This window comes from Chionomys nivalis, chromosome 22 (assembly GCF_950005125.1).
Source record: "Chionomys nivalis chromosome 22, mChiNiv1.1, whole genome shotgun sequence".
Taxonomy (NCBI): domain Eukaryota; kingdom Metazoa; phylum Chordata; class Mammalia; order Rodentia; family Cricetidae; genus Chionomys; species Chionomys nivalis.
In genome coordinates, this window is record NC_080107.1 from 10,209,804 (window position 1) to 10,230,430 (window position 20,627).

Consider the following 20,627-nt stretch of genomic DNA (forward strand, 5'->3'; position numbering starts at 1 on the left):
TGTGTAGCCCTGGCTGTCCTGAAATTCACTCTGTAGACCAGGTTGGCCTCAAACTCACAGAGATCCGCCTGCCTCTGCTGGGATTAAGGGCGTGTACCACCACCGCCCGATTCACATTCATCCTTAAGATGCGTAGCTTCGTCTCCCCTCTTCTGCAAGGCAGCCCTAGAAGAATCCAGATCTGCGTGTTCCCTACCACCTCTGACTCATAAAAGAGTTTGGAGACTTCTTTGGAATAAAGTACAATAAAAATGATTATTGAATATACTTCCCTGAGTGTGATTCCTGGGACAGATATATTATTCTAAATGTAGTTTCTGAGAAAATCAGTTTTATATATTTCTGAGGAGTGGTATTATAGGGAGGGTGAAATGCAGAGGACATAGACAGGGCTTTTACTGCCATTTATGTTTCTGTGAATAAAGGGTTTCACATGTGTTACCCGCCGTTTAGTAAATAGACTGAGCAGCAAATCTTGAGTTATTTTCTAATGCTGGTGCCACAGTAGCACACTTTGAAACTCTCTCAGCCTTCCCAGCCTTCTTCTGCACTCAGTCATGCTTCTGCTGAGAATACTGTTCCTCCTCCTACCTCCAAAGCACGTCACACAGTATTTTCATAGCCTCAGTCTCACTGAAATGAAATCTCCATGAATTTTCTCTGACTTTTCCCTCTATTTAAACTGCTGCAGTAATCTGTCCATTCTGTTCATATGACCTGTAATATGTACTTCAAATATTAAAGCATATGATCCTGTTCCTAGCTGATTGATCTTGTCTTTCCATTTCCACCTGTGCCTTGGTCCGAGCTGATAGATACACAGTTTGGTATAAGGTAAGATAATAAATAAGAGAATCAATGAATGCTTCTGTATTTATTCATATTGAAATAAATAAATAATGTCATAGAAGAAATGTACATTCTAGAAGCTAAAACAGCAAAAGATAAATTTCACAGCACATATTAACGTATTCAACAAACATTGCTAGGAAACCAGTGCTGAGCGCATCAAACATGTAAGGTAGCGGATACAAAAAAGTCCTTATAATTTCTCGTCACCTCGGAATTCCCCATCAGTTAGTGCTGGGCTCTACTCCTTTAGATTATAAAGCACCTGCATAGAGTTCCAGAGAAGAAAGTGGTCTTATGATTTTTCTCAGTTGCTCACGTTCTTCCATCTGCATGGCACACTTGGAGAAATGTGGTCTGAGATCTCTCTTGAGTCTGACTTTGTAGCGTGAGAGACTAATGATCACCAGAGAGCACGTAGACTCGTTATGTAGATGACATGAGAGCAGTCAAATCTGAAAATAAAACAGAGTTACAAAGACTGTTTAGTAGGGGATAAGAAGGATGATCTTAATGAGAAAAAGTAAAATGTAGCTAATTATCCAATTGGAAATGTATAACAGTTAAAAATATCTGGTGCTGAGAAGGATGTAGCTTAGAAAGAAGGCATATATATATATATATATATATGTATGTATATCCCTATATATGTGTATATATCCCTATATATGGCTTCTTTCTAAGCTTTATATACATACATGCACACACATATCACAAATGGGATGAGCGAAGATACAGAGACAAATCTGAGGAATGTCCAGGACTTAATGAATCTGATCCAAGAGTTTGGCTTGAGCTGAGGATATGCACATGGAGAAGATATTAGAGGGAGGCCCTTCCTACAGGTGGAAGACACATGGTGTGTTAGAAGTCAGGACACTAGTAAAGACACGTGGTGTGCTGGAAGTCAGGACGCTAGTGAGATGCTATTCAGGAGACTTGCACAGCAGAAGTAGCTCCATGCTCTAAGTAGGATGAATCCCAATTCTAATAAAAATATCAAATTTGTCTGTGTATTTAAACTGTCTGTTACAGTATAGAACAAGCAGTGGGATCTTGTTGAGAGGTGAACCCTCCTCTCACTAAGGAACAACTTTTCTCTCTGCTTCTGTGGAGAGAGAGTCGCTGCATCGCGGCACCTAAAAATGTGAAGCCCTTGAGCGGTTGAATATAATTAACTACAGGTGTTGACTCTGAATTATAATTCATAAGTTTTAAGTGACTTTAGGGATTTCTTAGATGGGATGATTGTATAATTATGTACAGTGTAAGGATAGTACTAGTAGCTGTTCAGCAGGATTTTCTGGTGTTTTGTGCACCTGAAATAACTGGGATAGTAGAGTTTACTACAGTAGTAGAGTTTACTACAGTAGTGTCAGTTAAGTGATGATGACACTCAAAATCAAAGGCTTTCTTGTTCACAACCGTCCCACTAGAAGCTTCCATTTCAACAGAGCTCATCTTTTTATATCTGTTTCTTTCTATCTTATCTTCCTCACCCAATATTTTTGTTTCGATTCATTGCCTAAAAGTATATTATTTTGGGAGCTGAAGAGATGGCCCAGTGGCTGTTCTTCCAGAGGACCTGAGTTCAATTCCCAGCACCCACATGGCAGCTCACAACTGTCTGTAACTCCAGTTCCAGGAGATCTGCCATCATCACACAGACATGCATGTAGACCAAACACCAATACATATAGAATAAAGATAAATAAATTTAAAAAGGAGTATGTTATTTTTAATTTTAATGAAGTCTTCAAAGTAAGGGAAGATAATGAACAAGATTTTTTATTTTGATTTCTCGGAACTCAACTGACCCACTTTATTATTCTTATAGTAAATACTTATTTGTCTTAAGATCTGGATTATTTTTAATCACAGCATTCTTGATTGCTTCCATATAAGTTAATTAACTGGTGTAAAAGTTCTCTTTGAATCATTTATAATTTATTTAATTTTAGATTAGTCTCTTAAAGTCAGCTACATGTACATTTTGTTTTACTAAGATTTAAAATTTTTAAATGTATTTTATGTATTTGAGTGTTTGGCTTGTATGTGTGTATGTTCATTGTGTGAGTGCTTGATGCCTGCAGAGACGAGAAGAGGACAACAGACCCCCTGGAACTGGAGTTACAGACTGTGTGTTTTTGTTTGTGTTTTAGCAAATAAAGCTTGCCTGAAGATCAGAGTGCAGAGCTAAGCTACTGGAGGCCAGGCAGTGGTGGCACACACCTTTAATCCCAGGACGGCTCTGTTAGTTCAAGGCCGCCCTGGGCTACACAAGATTGAATCTGTCTAAAAGAGAAACAGAGGTCCATACAAAGGTGATCCCTATAGTTGGGATCCCATGCCTCTAATCCCAGCACTAGGGAGGTGGAAACAGGAAGGGATATGACTGGGAAGAGACAAGAGCTCAGAAGCTGTCTAAGGATCGCCTCAGCAGTCTGAGGAGACAGTCTGAGGACAGGATCGTTTCTTTGGTTTGAACGGTGGTAGAGATAAAAGGTTTCTATAGTGACTGGGCGCACTGCTTCTCCGTTCCCTCAGCTTTCACCCCCTAATCTGACTCTGGATTTTATTTATTAAGACCAATTGGAATTCATGCTACACCAGACTGTTGTGAATCTCCATGTGGGTGCTGGAACCATATCTAGCATTGAGTCACAGGCCCGTTGTCCACCTTAGAACAGGAATCTCAGCTCAGGCTCTTGTGCTCCAGCACACAGCACTCTGCCCACGGTGCTCTTCCCAGCCCTATACATGGACTTTTAAAAGGCAGCAAAATATATAAAATGTTCTTCTCTCTTTTTTTAACTTAAAGGAGTTAGTTATTTTAATCTATAGGTATGAATTACAAATTTTGAGGTCCAGCTGAGAATTAGATTGTTTTCTTTTCAAAGTGGGTCTTTTTTATAGATCAAGACTAGAATTTTGGTGTACTTCTAAGCTGAGATTTAAATTGCACTTCTAAACCAGAGCATTTAGAGAGTGCAGTAGATTACTCACTACCACCACACCTACCACCTCTCTTGTATACAGCCAAGATTATTATTGTGTTTTTTATGAAAAGTAAATGGTAACTTGCATTTTCCAGTGTTTGTGATAAAGCCGTAAAGATGGTGAGGGTATTGCCTGTGCAGGCTTATTACCTCTCAGAGCGCTTGCCTTCCTGGAATGCGTGAGTCTCTGGGTTTGATCCTAGCACCCTCAAACAATAACAAAATCCTGAACAACAGACTGCTGGACCTAGTTGCTTTGTAGTACTAGCTATGCTACTCAGGAGGCTAAGAAGCGAGGGCTTCTGGGCAATACAGGGAGTTTAGAGTATAAGGAAATTGTGAATGGAGATTTGATGTACATGGAATTTGGAGGATTGATTAGAAGTTTGAAAAAATAACAAGTTTTTAAAATGATATATTGTCTTGCTTTCCAACACTGTATTTAATGAAGAATTTGCTTTAAAGGACTGGGTCTGTAGGTCAATGGTAAAGTGTTTGTCTGGTGTACTCAGGACCCTAAGATGTAAGTTAAAAATGAAGGCATAGTACAGTTCCATGGTAGAGCTCTGGCCCAGCATGCAAAGGCTCTAAGTTTGATCACCAGGACTGATCAAATTAGCAGCAACGCTGTGGCCTGTGAAATGGCTCAGTGGGTGAAAGCAGTTGTTGGTGCCTGGTGACAGTGAGCTTCTTCTCCAGAGCCCATGTGTGGTAATTTAAGTGAGAATGTCCCTGGTAGTCATTTGAATACTTGTTCCAAGTTTGTGGTGGTATTTGGGGAAGATTAGGAGGTATGGTCTTGTTGGAAGAGGTGTGTCACTGGAGGCAGGTCTTGAGTTAAAAAAGCCAGGTACCATTCCAAGTTCACTCTCTGCTTTTTGCTCGTGGTTTTAAGATGTGAGCTCTGAGCTTGCTGCTCAAGTCATCATGCCTGCCCGTTGCCGTGTTTCCTGCTGTGATGGCAGCAGACTCTCCCTGTCTAGAGTGTGTTGGTCGTGGTGTTTCCTCACAGCGACAGGAAACTAACTCATGTGCCATATGCAGGTGGAAGGAGAGACCTGCTCCACAGAGTGGTCCCTGCTTCACATGTGTGCTGTGGCCTCTGTGCCCTCACTCACATACAATAGAATAATAAATAGAAGCACTTAAAATATGTACGCATAAGGGGGACTATTTGAAGAAAGATAGGGAGAAAGTCTGGGCTATGGAGAGATCAGAAAAGGTCAAATGGTGTGCACTGATAACAATACTATACCGAGTTCATTGTTTTCTATGCTGACTTCAACATAAAAGCATATGTGTGCCTATATCTTCTGCTTTAGAAATGTGGCTTCCTGACTTTTTAGTGGTTTTGATAGGAATGGCTTAAAATGTAGATTTTTCAGAACATTTGCTGTTTACCTTGAAAGACAAGCTGGAATGTAATAATATGCAGATGTCTTGATGCTGATTTGATATGACTATGTTTGTGTGGCGTTTCTTATCTCTTTTTCTAGAGCAGTGGTTCTCAATCTTCCTAATGCTGCAACCCTTTGATATAGCTCATGTTGTAGTGATCCCCCAAACATAAAATTATTTTCGCTGCTACTTCACAACTGTAATTTCACACTACTGTTATGGATTTTAATGTGAATATTTTTAGAGTTAGAGGACCTAAGGGGTCACGACCCACAGATTGAGAACCACTGTCCTACCAAGTATTCAGTTTGATTATATAATACCTTTCGCTTCATATCTAGTTTGGGCTTTTAAGTTTTTATGCATTGGCTTTACTATAATGCATATAAAAATCCTTTGACTTGAAACCATGTAGTGATCTCTCAGCTTCTCTTTTTGCCTTCCACCTACTCTACCTGGCCCAGGCTATCCTGAAACTCACTGGCCTTGAACTCAGAGAGATCCCCCTGCCTCTGCCTCCTGAATGATGGGATTTAAGGTGTGCACCACCACAGCCTGGCTCCAGTCCTGTCGTTCTATCTAGATGGAGCTGTTTTCTGCAGCTGTCGCCGTTCATCCTGTCTTTATGTCTCCCGCTCATATCCCGTTGAGTTTCTTCTCATGGCATTTGGGGTACAGTGGTGTGCTGCCGTTTCCCTTAGTTGTTTCCTACTTCTGGTTGGTCTTCTAAACATGCTCTTTACATAAGAGCCATTGCTGGCTTCCTGCTGCCTAACGAATGAGATGCACACTTGACCCTGCTAGCTGTAGCTTCCTGTGTCTTTTCCTCTTCAGTGTACTTCTCTCCACTAAGGTTCTTTTCAGCCTTCAGTTCAGCATGAGGAACATATGCCTCTATGAACTTTTATTTTTAAACTGTTTAGTTATATCTGAGATCCTACTGGTTTTTGTTTGTTTTTAGCCCATTTATGCTTTTTTAAAAACAGACTAGTTTGTTTTGCCAACTAGTTTGCACAGTGTACAAGACCAAAATCTTGTTTTTGTTTGAAATTCTCACAGACTTAGCACATTGGTAGATTTATAAGGGAACTTACATTGGTTGGGAATGTTATAATTAGCGAGTCATATTGTAGTTTGCATATGTGTTGATGGTGGCAGTTTGCATATCAAGTAATTCTTTATCCCTGCATTTTATAGTGTAGAGAATAGAAGGACAGGTCCAACCAAATCTTGTATCCTTTTATACACAAGACAGCCCTAGGTGTGCTGTGTAGAATATCGCTTTCGTGGCCTGCGACGTGTGCAGCACCGCTGTGAAACTTGCGCTCTTCAGTATGGTATGAAGCTCGACATTGTCTCCTAACATCAGCATCCAAGAATATTTTGCAAACTCAGATGTAAGAAGTAAGATAGATGCTGGTGTGTCTCATTGGTGGAATATTTATCTATCACATGAGAGGATTCATTCTTAAGCACAAAAATCACATGAAAAAAACCACCAACACCATACAAAAGAAAAGGGTCTGAGAAGAAACTCATAAAGACAATAGCGGAGAGCAAGGGGGCTGTGCTTACACAGACGCAACGAAAGACTCGGTGCTCTCAGGTGAGCAGCCAGTCAGTCTTGAAGAATGTTGACTTGGTATCATGAAGGCTAGTCGTTGCCATGAATCCATCTTCCTTCCTTCCCTCCCTCCTTCCCTCCCTTCCTCACGTAGGGTCTTGTATAGCTCAGGCTAATCTCAAACTTATACTTTGAGCCTCCGTCTCTCAAATATCAGGAATCCATGGGTGTCCCATGATACCTGACCAGTGCTTGTGGTCCTTGCTGTAGTGGATTTCTGATAGTGTTGTGGAAGCATATGGTTTGAATTATAAAAAGGCTAAGACATGGAGATTTAGCAGATGTAGGCAGTGCTTTCCGAATGTTTGGGTCTGAACTGGAGGAAGGAAGACAGCAACTAAAGTGAAATTAATGTCCTGGAGCGGTTAACATATTTGATTCAATATAGAATCTTAAATTTACTGAATGAAGTGTTTGAGGGAAAGAATTTGTGAAATGGAGGATGTACTAATAGCCTAAGGTGTCAGTAAATCAAAGGAACAATCTGTGGGAACAAACATTTATGGGAAGGAAGGAAAAGAAGAAATGACTTCTGTGACACAGAGTAAAACTACCTAGTACGGTTGTCCATGTGTCTGTAAAGGCTGATGGTTCTGGTGTATTCAACAGCATCCTGCAGTAAATGCATTAGGAAAATTTAAATGCAGTTTCTTAATTACAACCCTCAGTTTTATCCAAGTGCCCAAGATAATGCAGAGGAACCTGGTATTTGAAATTCTACTAGAAGCATAGGAATGTTAATGTAAGCTTCTTTATCAGTTTGTCTCACTTAAGCTTTTCACAATGAACAGTTTTTATAAAATAGGCCACTCTTTTTCTAAAACACAATAAAAAAGTTTATTTTAAATTTTAAGATTGTATTAAAAAGGTTTATAAATTTTAGTTACAATTTTGGTCTTACAGTAATTAGCCCGAAAGAGAAAATCATTATTACTATATGTTGTGTCTAACCGTGTGTGCGTGCAGAGAAAGACTGCAGTATCAAATACAACAAACCTTTAGTTTCCATCCAACCGTCCCTTCTTCCTGGGATAAAACTGAAAACACTACTATGCCTAGTGCACCTCTCCTGTCCGCTGTGCCTTCGTTTTCAGGGCTGTTGTTGACCCCCTGTGGTCATTAGCTCTATAGAAAGATAATTGTACGGGATAATTTTCACTGAGTGACATAGAAGATGCAGTTGTTTCTCCCCCCCCCCCCCCTCCTTCCTTTTGATTTGGCTTCACACAGTCAAAGTTGACCTTGAGGTCACTGTATAGCCAGGCATGACCTTGAACCTCTGACTTTCTTGTTTCTACCCTGTGAGTACTAGGTTTACAGGTGTGTCCCACTGCACCCAATTTAAGTACTCTTGGAGATGAAACGAGATCTTCTGCAATGTCAGAGAAACACTCCCGATTCACCTGCACCCCAGACGGACTTAGTTATCTCGGTCACTGGCAATGCTGCCTATGTTGTTCTTAGCAAGAAATACTATTGTGCCCGTCAGCTGGGGCTTATGTGTTTGTTGTGTTTAGTAGGAAATACACCCAGTTTGGGTTTTTTGGTTTTTGTTATTTGCTTATTTTGTTGATTCAAATTCTGACATTTGATACATCAGTTTCATGCCCAAAGCACCTAAATATTTAAATACCTATATTAATAGCAGTATATATGTATGGCTGAACAATCTACATTAAGATGAAAAATCCTCGGCGCTTGCGTTTTAGAACTCCCTATAACCTGTAACAAGAATGTCCTAGTCTATGTTTCATAAAAATAAACTGTATTTGCTATTTCTCAAATTCAAGCTATCTCACAATTCTATAATACTTCTGTCTAAAATAATTGATACTCTATGTTAGAAAACATTTTTCAGGCAGTATAATCAAATGGATGATTCTGATGAAATTAATTTGTTTATGTGTGTTTCCTGTTGTGCCTATATCACTGCTTTCTGTTTATAATATTTCATAGCATTTATTCATTTTTGTGATACTGTTCTTTATCTGGTAATTTGAGTAAATCCCAGCTGAATTATGTTGCCACATTATGTCTTCCGAAGGGCATAAAGTCAGCACACATGCTTCAGTAATATCTGGTTGTTTTACCCTTATGTTTCCAGTTGGCAATTTGAAATTATGGCTTCAACTGCACTTTAAATATGTGATAATAGCATGTGTTTCTAATAAGGGCCAGCACTATTTTGTTCAGATAGTGTGAATGGTTGTCACTCATATATGACAAATGCACCTTCATCTGCTTCTTTGATAGCCCCCTAAAAACCATACCCTCAAATCAGGCCGATGAAATTAGCTGCTGTGTAAATTGTGTGTCTGAGTGGTTCATTATCTAATCACCGTCAGAACCACAGTGATAAAGTAGATTGAAGCAGAGAAGAGGTCTGCCAGATGATTTGAGCTCCCCTCAAATCTGGTTTCCCTTGGAAACCCTAATAGTGCAGTTTAGAACTTCAGGCTTCCACGCCTGCATTCAGTATCTTTATATCCTAAACTTGAAAACAACCGGTAGCTCTGGAATAAAAGTTCTTTTTCCTATAAAGATAATAATGTTAACTTGTCTGTATCAGTTTTTTCCATGTTGATGCTCTTGAACGGTTATTTCTGTGGTTAGTATGTTAAGTGTTACCAAATGGTGGGGGATGCTGTGGTCTGCTTGAAAAGAGTTAAGAATAATTGATTTGCTGTAGCTGTTTGCTCGCCATCTAAAGTCGTCACTCTGTTCACTCTGACTCCTTCCTTTATCTGCGTATTGAATGGTTCTCTTTAATTCACTTTAGGTGCTTTTGAAGATGATGATATCACGCATGTTGAAGGAAGTGTAGATCCCATTCGAGATATAGAAATAATTCATGAAGAGCTTCAGCTGAAAGATGAGGAAATGATTGGGCCCATTATAGATAAACTAGAGAAGGTGGCTGTGCGAGGAGGAGATAAGAAACTAAAGCCTGAATATGTAAGTAAACATTTACAACTTTTAAGGAAATATTTACTGTTATTATTGAATTTTAAAATAAGATAAAAACTGATAAGTTTCATTCGAGGGCACAACAAAAGTATCATAGTGTAGTAATATTGAGAATTTGCAAGGTTATGGGGTAGATTTTTGAGTTTTAGTACTTAATGAAACATAGCTTTGCAATGAAAAACTAGGTTTTGAAATATGAATATATGGACTTTATAGGTTTGAATTAGTGATTTTCACAAAAGATGGATCTTACCTTGGGGTAGACAGAATGAGTATACTCTGTGTGTGTGTGTGTGTGTGTGTGTGTACACGTGTGTGGCATGTAGGTTCACATATGGTACTGTGTACATGTGAGGTCAGAGAATAGCTTCAAGGGTTGGTCCTCTCTTTTCATTTTTATTGAAACTGGGCCTTTAGTTGTTTGCTCCTGCATGTGCCAGGCTAGCTGCTCTGTACACTTGAGGGATTCCCTCTCTCTGCCTGGGAGCACTGGGGTTACAGATACTACTGTGTGTGACTTTACGTGGATTTTGGGGATTTGAACGTAGGTCTTTGTGCTTCTATGGCAAGCACTTTGCCTGGTGAGCCTCCATTATCTGCACTACTTGGATATATTTTTAGTCACATTAGTGAATTATTTTTAGTAGTATTGTGATAGATGCTTCAAGGTTTTGAAGTTTTATACAGTGGAATTGTACTTTTCATTAAAAAAGGAATGCCATAATTGTACTATTTTATTTATTAACGCCTTCCAGTAACTGTTCTTGCCTTATGTGTAACTTTGTTGTAGAAATAACTTTCTCTTTGTATGTTAATTTTTATTGCAGTGTTTGTTTTAGTTTTCTGAAGGTGATTATGCCATTTCCCCTCCCACATTTATCTTCGTGTTTTTAAGACTGCGCTCCTTAGAAAGAAACCCCGTGGCTCACAGAGCTGCAACACACCACTTCCAGAGCCTGCTTGCTCTTCTGAGGCTTTCTGTTTCTGCTCTAAGCCAGCCTTTCCGTTCCTCTGGGCTTCCTTACTTGCTCACAAGCTCCCCTCTTTCTGCCATGTGGCTGACCTCGCTTTCATTCCTGTTCTCCAGCAACTGCTCTCAGGTCTACAGCCATCTGCCCTGGGCTTTCCTTTTCAACTCTAATGAAATCCTTCTCTTTAGATAAACTTTGGTTTTTCTGAAGGATGGAAAGATTCTATACTTGTTTTCTATTATTATCAATAAATAATAGTTAAGAGTGAAGCTTGACTTGGGACGGGAAGACATGTGTGTTATCAGTTTCCTTTGTGCTCTTACTGCTCTGGTCATTTCCTGTACACATGCAGTAGAGAATGAAGAGGTGTCTAATGAAGTTGCATGAGGGTTAGGATAGAGAAGAAAATGGAAGATGAGTATAAAAACTGTTCCTTGGCTGGGAGAGGGGGACTGGAATGTACCTGTCTTCTGGACATGTGACGACTGCTGTGCCCATGAACTCACAGCGGCTGTTTGCCAGCATAAGACCTGCACAAGTACAAGCCGGTCATGGAGCAAGGAGGGGCTCAAAGCTCCCATCCCTAACTTGCATGCTATTGACAGCTAATGGCTGCTGGGGCAGGAAGAGTCTGTTTTATTTAAGGGTCTGGTCTTTGTTGCATTGACTGTGCTCCAGTGAATGCCCATACTGATGAGTACATGAGTAATACAAATTGTACTTGGTGGGTTATTTAAAAAGAATGAAAAGACACAAAATTGGGGTGGTGGATCTGGGAGGAGTTGAGGTAAATATCCAAATACATTGTATGAAGTTATCAAAGAATTAATAAAATGTATAAAATAGTAAAGGTTAATATTAAGACAAAAATAATATTTCTAGAGATGGAAGTGTTGCTTAGCATGTGCACACACATACATAGATATCCTCACACACATGGCTATGCACCCCAGCACATACACAGATACCAGGCATAGTGACAAACAGCTGCTATATACTTGAAAGGTCAAGACAGGAGGATCAGAAGTTATAGGCAAGCCTTATTCCTTACCAGAGGGACTGCCTCATGAATAAAAATGGGCGGTGAGATAGCTAGCGGGTAAATTGACACCCAAGCCGGACAGTAGGAGTTTGGTCCTTGAATCCACATATGCCCTGTGGAGCCTGACCCCCATTACATGCGTGTATGCATAATATGAACATAAATACATACATAAATATGTTTAGAAAATCATCTCCTATTTTGTCTTATGAGAACTTTACTGTTAATCTTTCACATCTCAGTCTGTAATCTACCTGGGATTAATCTTGTTGTTAGGAGTGTTAAGGTTTGATTCTTCTCCCTATTTGGTAAGGTGTTGTTCAGCAGCCTTTACTAAAATCTGAAATACTTCTCTTCCTACTCAGAATGCTGCCTCCTTCATAGCAAAGAGCTTTGGAGTTTTAGCTCTAAGAAATCTCTTGCTGAAATGATAGCGACACACTAAAGACTCACTCCACTTTGCCATGGCCTCATTTTAACCAATTCTCGGGGGGGGGGGGGTAAAAAAAGAATTCTTGGAAGGATGTGTAAAACTTATTTCTGAAATGTGTAGCCCAGGTTGGCTTTGAACTTGTGATCCTCCTGCCTATGGGATTCTAAATCCTGGGATTTTGAGTGTGTAAAAACATGCATGTCATAGGCTAGGAATTTTCATTCATTCATTCATTCATTCATTCATTCATTATATGTACAGTGTTCTGTCTGCATATATCCCTGCAGGCCAGAAGAAGACACCAGCTCTCATTATAGATGGTTGTGAGCCACCATGTGGTTGCTAGGAATTGAACTAGGACCTCTGGAAGAGCAACCACTGCTCTTAACCTCTGAGCTACCTCTTTAACCTACTAGGAATTTTTTTAAATGACTTAAATATATCTTCTTCTTGTTGTTATTGTCGTTGGGACAGAGTGTCACATAGCCCAGGCTGACCTCAAGCTCTGAATAGCCAAGGATGCATTTGAATTCTTGATTTTCCTGTGTCTGCCTTCCAAGTTTAGGGATCATGGGGGTGTGCCACTGCACCTGACTTCATGTTTGCCTGACATAGAATCCAGAGTTTTGTTCATGCTAGGCCATCGTACTACCATCTGACTTATATCTTCAGCCTCTAAAAGCATCATTTCTTTTCTTTTTTAAAGAAATGGTTTATTTATTTTTATTTCATGTACATCGGTTTGCCTGTATGAGGGTGTTAGATCCTGTGGAACTGGAGTTATAGACAATTGTGAGCTATCATGTGAGTGTTGGGAATTGAACCAGGTCTTCTGGAAGAGCAGCCAGTGCTCTTAACCACTGAGCCATCTCTCCAGCCCCAAAAGCTGTAGCATGAATAATAAAAACCCAGAGACAGATACTGGGGTTCAACCTGAAGATCAGAAAAACAAAAAGCCAGTCACTGACTCTTAGCTTTCTACCTCATACCGAAATGGCAATCCTGCCTCCTCTAGTCCTCAGAATGAGACTGAGCTGAGACCTATCTCCTCCCATTTTGTATTCTTCTCTAGTGCCGGGATTAAAGGCATGTACCACCACCACTCACCCTCTATGGCTAACTAGTGTGGCTGCTGGGATTAAATGTGTGTGCCACCACTGCCTGTTCTTTAAGGCCGACCAGTGTGGCTGTTTTACTCTCTGGTCTTTAGTCAATCTTTATTTATTAAAACACAAATAATATACCACTATAAAAAGCATCATTTCTAAAGATATTAAGAGTAATATTCATTGAAACTGAATAGCATCCTTCCATCTTCCTGTGTAGTCTCTAGTTAATGAAGGCCAGTTGTCTAAAATGAAAACCTGTATCTGTAGTCCAGGCTGGGCTGGACCTTACTATGTATCTCAGGCTGGCCTCAAACTCAAGGTAATTCTCCTGCCTCAGCCTTCTAGGTGCTGAAATTACAGGCATCAGCGACCATGCTTTTTCTTTTCTCCTCTCTTCTTTTCCTTCTTCTCTGTCACCACCATTCCAGCTAGCCTGGTGGCCCTTGAACTCTGTAACTAACTTCCTGCCTCTGTCTCCTGAGTGCTAGAATTGCAGGCATTTATCGTAATAGTCTATCCTCAATGTCTTACTTCTCCCTTAAGGTAAGGGCTAAAACAGAAGGTTCTTGCTTTAAAAATGGTGCTTCTCATGGTAAACTGCACATAGCACAACATTCTCCATTAACCATTCAATGGTGTTAAGTAGTCATCACCAAAATTTTTCATAAACTTAGAGTGAGTGAAATTCTGTGGTCTTCACATTTTCTTATCTCTGTTTCTGGTAACTTTTGTTTTCCTTTCTGTCTCCAAAGATTTGCCTATTCTAGATGTCTTATAAAATAGAATTATATGATTTTCATTCTTTTCTATTTGGCTTATTCCATTAAACATAATCAAGAATATCAAAATATCTATTTTTATCACTTTTATTTACTTAAGTATATGTGTGAGTGCCAGCTCACATGCATGTGTGCCACATGTGTGCCCAGTACCCAAACTGCCTGTAACTCGATGAGCCAGCATGTGGGTGTTAGGAACTAAACTGTAAGAATAGCAAACACTGTTAACTTCTGAGTGGTCTCTCCAGCCTCTTTATTGCCATTATAAAATAAATTTATAGAAAACAAACCCTAAAGTTAAAAATACTTAAGTTCATCAATCAGTTTAGAAGCTCATGACCCATAGGCTAGGGAAGATAGTGGGTGAGGTATTTGTAAGAGCCTGAGAGTGAGCCCAGAGCCCACATAACAGTCCAGCTGCCCTGGCACAGTCCCAGTGCTGGAGAGACAAAGACAGCAGGGTCCCTGGACTGCTGGCCACCCAGCCCAGCCTGCTTGGTAAACGGCAGGCCAATGAGAGACTCCTAAGCAGTGACACTGAGTTTGACTTCTGGCTACCACATGAACACATACATACGCATTTGCACAGACATGAACACAAACACACACAGAGATCAGTAGTGAGGGCTGGAGAGATGACTCACTGATTGAGAATGCTTGCTGCTCTTGCAGAAGACCTCATTCCCAACACCCATGCCCAGCAGCTCCCACCTGCTTAAAATGCTATCTCCTGGGGATCCACTCTTTCTAGCATCTGTGGGCACTTGCATACACATACACACACGTCTATTTTTAATGTATCTTAATCAGGAACATACTTAGATTATTATAGTTTATTATTTGAATCTATTCTATACTTTCAGGAAGTTTGAAAGATAATTTTTTCAAAATGAGTGATAAAATTCTTAATTTGATGTGGTAATATCAATGCGGAACTCAAACTTTATGTCTTGTTTTTCTACTGCCATGAAGTGACTTGACAAGGCAGCTTAGAAAAGAAACCATGTCTTGGGGGCTTGCTTTCAAGAGTAAATTCATGATCATAATGGCAGGGAATATGGTGGTAGGCAGGCATGGTGCTGGGACTGTAGTTTTAGCCCATGTCTGATCCACAGCTTCAAGGCAGAGAGACCAACTGGAAATGGTGTGGGTTTTTGAAAGCCAACCGCCAGTGACACACCTCTTCCAACAAGGCCACCTCCTAATCCTTCCCAAGACAGTTCTACCAGCTGGGGATCAAGCATTGAAATACAGGAACCTATGGTGGCCATTCTCATTTAGACCACCACACTGTGGTAGGTTGGACTACTTCAAGGGTGCAAAAGTAATTACTCTAGACACTGGTGAGGGGTTGAACAATGCTGCTGTTAAGCAACAACTGGAAAGGTTGAGCTAGTGTTTCCTTTTTGCTTTTTACGTGGGAACCTCTGTATAATTGACTACAATTAACCAAATAATCCTAACACTATATTTTGCTTAATTTACAGTCATTATTTTTGATAAAGAACTATTGTAATGTTTTAGGGAACAAATTGACTTCATACTTGGTTGTATAGCATGTGAACATATAGGTAAAAATTGCTAGAGATGAAAATCTTCTATGACCTTTACTCTCAGAAATTTCATTTTTAAATTGAAGCTATTAGTTGAAAGGAGCAGGTTCAGCTTAAGATTATTTTAAGAAATAGGATTTTCATCTTAAAATAAGACCATAAATGCAGTGAGATTAAGAAAATACTCAAGAACAGTTTGTTGTATAGTCACACCTTTTGGTGTTGAATTTTAAGTTGTGCCAGGGCAGCTCCTGGAAGCTCAGCAGTCTGCTCTCTCTAGTGCTCTGCCACTCACAGAGGAACCTGCTTTTCCTTCTGTTGCCATTATGACTTATATCTTGCCTTAAATATTTTTATTTCTGACTTTTGCTTCTTTATAATTTATGCCTACTTAAAATTAGCTTACTTTGTCCAAGGTAGCTTGTCTGGTTCTCTCAGCATTTCTTCACTTGTTGTCTATGTGTGCTCTAGATTTTCTGATCCAGACTCAGGAGCCTGAGCTCCGCATTGCCCTCACTCCCATTTTGGCAGAGCTCTTGCAAGACACCTCTGCATGGGGTCAGATGCCCACTCGTTGTAACTGAGAGACTAAGCTCTTAAGAGAAGTTGTAGACTGGGCCACATTACTTTAGAAAAGGACTAGGAGTCAATTACCATGGTGGACAGTGTGTTCAGTATGCTGTGCAAATGTTTGAGAACAGAAATGAGTAAGTGCAAAGGTGTTTGAGACCTCCCAAGATAATGGAGAGCATTTGAATTTGGAGCAAGTGTCCCAAATATTAAGTTTATTTGAGACCAGACTATTTTAGGACCATCAGTTTGTATAGCATATGAGACAGAAGTAAATTTATGTAAGAACTTATAACAAAAGGCTAGATATGTCATTGGTTTATATAAGGGGGTGTTGGTGTGCGCGCATATGCGCACGCTCATTAGAATGCTTTCTTAGGATACACAAGTTTGACCTCAAGCATCAGAAACAGTAGATCAAAAGTGGGACTTGGTGGTACACACCTGCAATCCCAGTAGTTCAAGGTCATCTAGGATTCGTAGTTTTCCTGTCTCAGAAACAATAGGAAAAATTAAAAATAAAAAGTGAGACATAGGAGAATCACAAGTTGAGGCTTGTCTGCTGAGTGAGAAGTTGTCACAAACAAATGACAGCAGAGAGCTAGAGCGTGACGGGGAGATATTGTGGCTTCTAAGTGTCAGCTGGGCAAACTGAGGACCTGAGGTTGTATTCTCAGCAACAATATAAAAGCTATGTTTGGTGGAGAGCAATCAAGGAAGATACCCAGCATTGACCTCTGACCTCCACACATATTATACATAAAGAGAGAAAAAGAAATACATAGCAGTGCTATGTTACATATGACAGAGAAACAGTTAACCAAATATGTCTACCCATTCACTTTTACTTTCCCAGTAGCCTGCCAAACACAGGCAGGATTTTTAAGAAGACGAGCTGCTGTTCCCATGAACGTGACCTCCCGCAGGTCTTAGTAGTATCTGGCTTCTCTGTTCTGCTGCAGCTCCCTCTGTGCCTCCATCCGCTCCTTACTCCACCTGATGACCATGTCCCTCACTCCAGAGGTCAAGATGAAGGTCTGTGGACACAGGAATTCTTTCCATTTTACACCAATCAAGCCTGAAGCCTGCTTACTCCTCTTATCCACAGGAAACCTTATATTTCTGTTTTTTCTTCTGTTGCGTATAAATGGCTTTTAGATAAAATTTATATACTTAAATATTCGCCCTCTTAAAGTGAACAATTCAAAGGGCTTTAGTATATTCATAAAGTTGTTTTTGTCCTGAGCAATCCTTCCTTTTTTCCTCTACAGATTTTTTTTAAATGTTAACTAAAATTATTGAGTGCAGACATGTTCTGATAGGATTCTTTTCATATTCTTCATTATTTCCATATACCTTCTGTTACATTCTGAGGACAGAATCTAAATTCTAAACACAAATCTATTTATATTTCATGTATGTTTATGCATATTGCTGAAGATAGTTTCATGCAGTGTTTTTAGTATTCCTTCATTTTGACCGCCACTAATCACACGGAATCAAATGTGCAATTTTTCAGTGCTGGTTGTGTCATTGTTCAGAAAACTGGCAGTTTGGGAGGTTTTGGAGGTTTTTAGGTTTTTTTGTATTAGGGATTCTCAGGAGTTTTGTTTTATTTTCCCCAAAGACAGGGTTCTCTTTGTAGCCCTGGCTGTTCTGGAATGCTCTCTGTAGACCAGGTTAGTCTGGAATTCAGAGATCCACCTGCCTCTGTCTGGGATTAAAGACATGTGCCACCATGCCTGGCATGAACTAGCTTTTCAACAGTTCCAAGAGTTTTCAATGTCAAGTAAAAAGTTTTGGGCAGATCAGGCTATGGTGGTGCACACCTTTACTCTCAGCACTCGGGAGGCAGAGGCAGTGGATCTCTCTCTCTCTCTCTCTCTCTCTCTCTCCTTTTGTTTTCTTTTCTTTTCTTTTTTTTTTTTGGTTTTTCAAGACACGGTTTCTTTGTAGCTTTGGAGCCTGTCCTGGAACTAGCCATTGTAGACCAGGCCGTCCTTGAACTCCCAGAGATCCGCCTGCCTCTGCCTCCCAAGTGCTGTGATTAAAGGCATGCACCATCACCACTCGGCTCTAAATACTCTCCTTAGTAGCATTTATATCAAAATTTTTATTTATTATTATTGTGTTTGTGTGGGTATTCATGTCACAGGGTGTCAGAAGACACCTTTGTGGAACTGATTCTCTCCATATACCTTGTAAAAGTGGCTCTGGGGATGGAATTCAGGTCTTTAGGCTTGCAGAATCATCTTGCTGACCCAATTGCATTTCTTTACTATCCTTCTTAAAAACTTTTAAGAAAGTTATTCATATATACAGTCTTTAATGGTGCTAATCGCTTTAACAGTTACAAATATTTTGTCTGCACCCTGCTTGTCATCAACTCTGTAACTTATGTTCCTCCCACCGCCACCCCATGAAACTGGAGGGATATATATATTTCTGTTCTGTTTGTTGCTTTCTTTCCCTGCTAATTTGGATAAAAGCAGTGAACAGTAACTGTGCCGCAGCCTGCATGGTTACTGTTCATGGCTTGAATTCAGCCTAGCTCAGTTTTTCAGAGTTAGGCAGAAGACAGTGATTTTCTCTGTCTATAACATGGATGACCTGACCTTTGGCCAGTAGAGGTTAGTTTCCAGTAGAGTCTTTGTTTCTTTGGCAAATTTCATTAGCACCATCTTAATTGTTCACATTTCTATCAGAATTGCAGTCTTTACTCCCAGCAGAATAGCCAATTGAGATCAATTTACAGCGTCCCAGGGTTTATCTAGCTCGTAGATGATGCTGATTTTTGGTTTTTTGAGACAGGGTCTGTGTATAGACCTCGCTGACCTATAACTAGCTCTGTAGACCAGGCTGGCCTCAAACTCACAAGAGATCCACCAGCCTCTGCCTCCTAAGTCCAGGGAATAAAGGTGTGCGTGCACCACCATGTGGGTCACAAACATAACCGAACATAAGAGAATTGTGAAAATGTTTCAACATTGAAAGGCTTCTTCTAGTGTGTGGTGACCCAAAATTAGTTGATGGTTAAACATGTAATAGTGTTCCTGACAGCGTTTGCCTGTTTGATTTTAAAATTGTTGTTTGACTTGCTGGCTGAAGTTGTATTTTATTTTTTTAATTATTAAATGAAAATTTTGTGCTTGGAATGAAGACAGAATTTCCAACAATTTCTGAAATAGCCCTAAACATACATCTGCTATCTTGTGCTTGTATTTTTGCAAAGGACCTTCTCAGCACTGACAGTCAGCTTGGAAAACATTGCAGGTGCTATACATTCTGTGGCATCAAATGTTCAGCCAGTATTTAATTCCTGATGTAGAGTAAACACATTTTACTCTAGTTCCTAATAAATGACAATATTATGTGCATGTAAAATAGTTTTAAAATAAATTCTTTATGGTTTATTATCAGTAAATGTTTGGTTAATTTGCATATTTTATATAGCTGTATATACAGGGCCATTAAAAATTTGTTCAGGTGTAAAGGGGTTATGAGTGGATAAGTTTTAGGAGCTCTGCTGTAGCCTGCAGCTCTGAACTCTTTCTCATCTCTTCTATAAATTGGTTCCAAAGACTTAGGAACTACATGGTGAGGCAGTCTTGTGCACTGATTACTTTTCTTGCTGCTGTAGCCAAAACCCTGACAAGAAACAACTTAAAGGGGGGAAGAATTTATTTTAGCTCTAGTTGAAGAGTTGGTCTTAGTCTATCACCATGGGAAAAGCAGCTCCAAGCCACACCCACAGCCGTAGGAGGCTACTTGCTCATAGCTCTGTGCATCAGGAAACAAATATAGACAGGACAGAAAGCATATCTGGGCTCTAAAACCATAAGACCTTTTCCCAATGACCCAGTCCCTGAACTAGACCCTACCTTCTGAAGTTGCACAGCCTCGACAGCTGACTGGTAACTAGCTGTTTAAAGATGTGGACCTGTGGGAGACAGTTCACATTTGAATCATAACAGCTCTCCTCTTGATATAAAGTCTTTCCCTATGTGGTCATATCCCTGTCTGTGGTTCCAATTCATTGTCTAATTACAGATAAGTTCTAAATTTGTGTCTAGCTTTGATCTATCCTCTGAGCTTCAAATGAGTATATTTAATTCCTGACTTGATTTCCCTTTGATTTTTCAATCAAGGTCCTGCATCTAAAACCATGTGCAAGAGCACTACCTCAAGCCCACCTTCCTCCCTTGTTTCTTAGTGAACTGTGCTAGCATCAAAGCCAAGACCCTGTGAATCCGTCATTCCCACCAAGCTACATCTCCACTTTCCCTTTTTGTTTCCATACTTAAGCATATCTTGTTAGCTCTAAGATTTAGTA

The 20,627-nt window shown here is 39.9% G+C and overlaps 1 protein-coding gene across 1 annotated transcript in view; it reads left to right on the top strand.

Annotated features, from left to right (window-relative positions):
* Ola1 (Obg like ATPase 1) overlaps positions 1 to 20,627 on the top strand; it is a 123,465-nt gene that overhangs the window by 45,228 nt on the left and 57,610 nt on the right. The window contains exon 5 of the mRNA XM_057755813.1: positions 9,650 to 9,825. Coding sequence (XP_057611796.1) covers positions 9,650 to 9,825 — 176 coding nt within the window. The remainder of the gene's footprint in view (positions 1 to 9,649; positions 9,826 to 20,627) is intronic.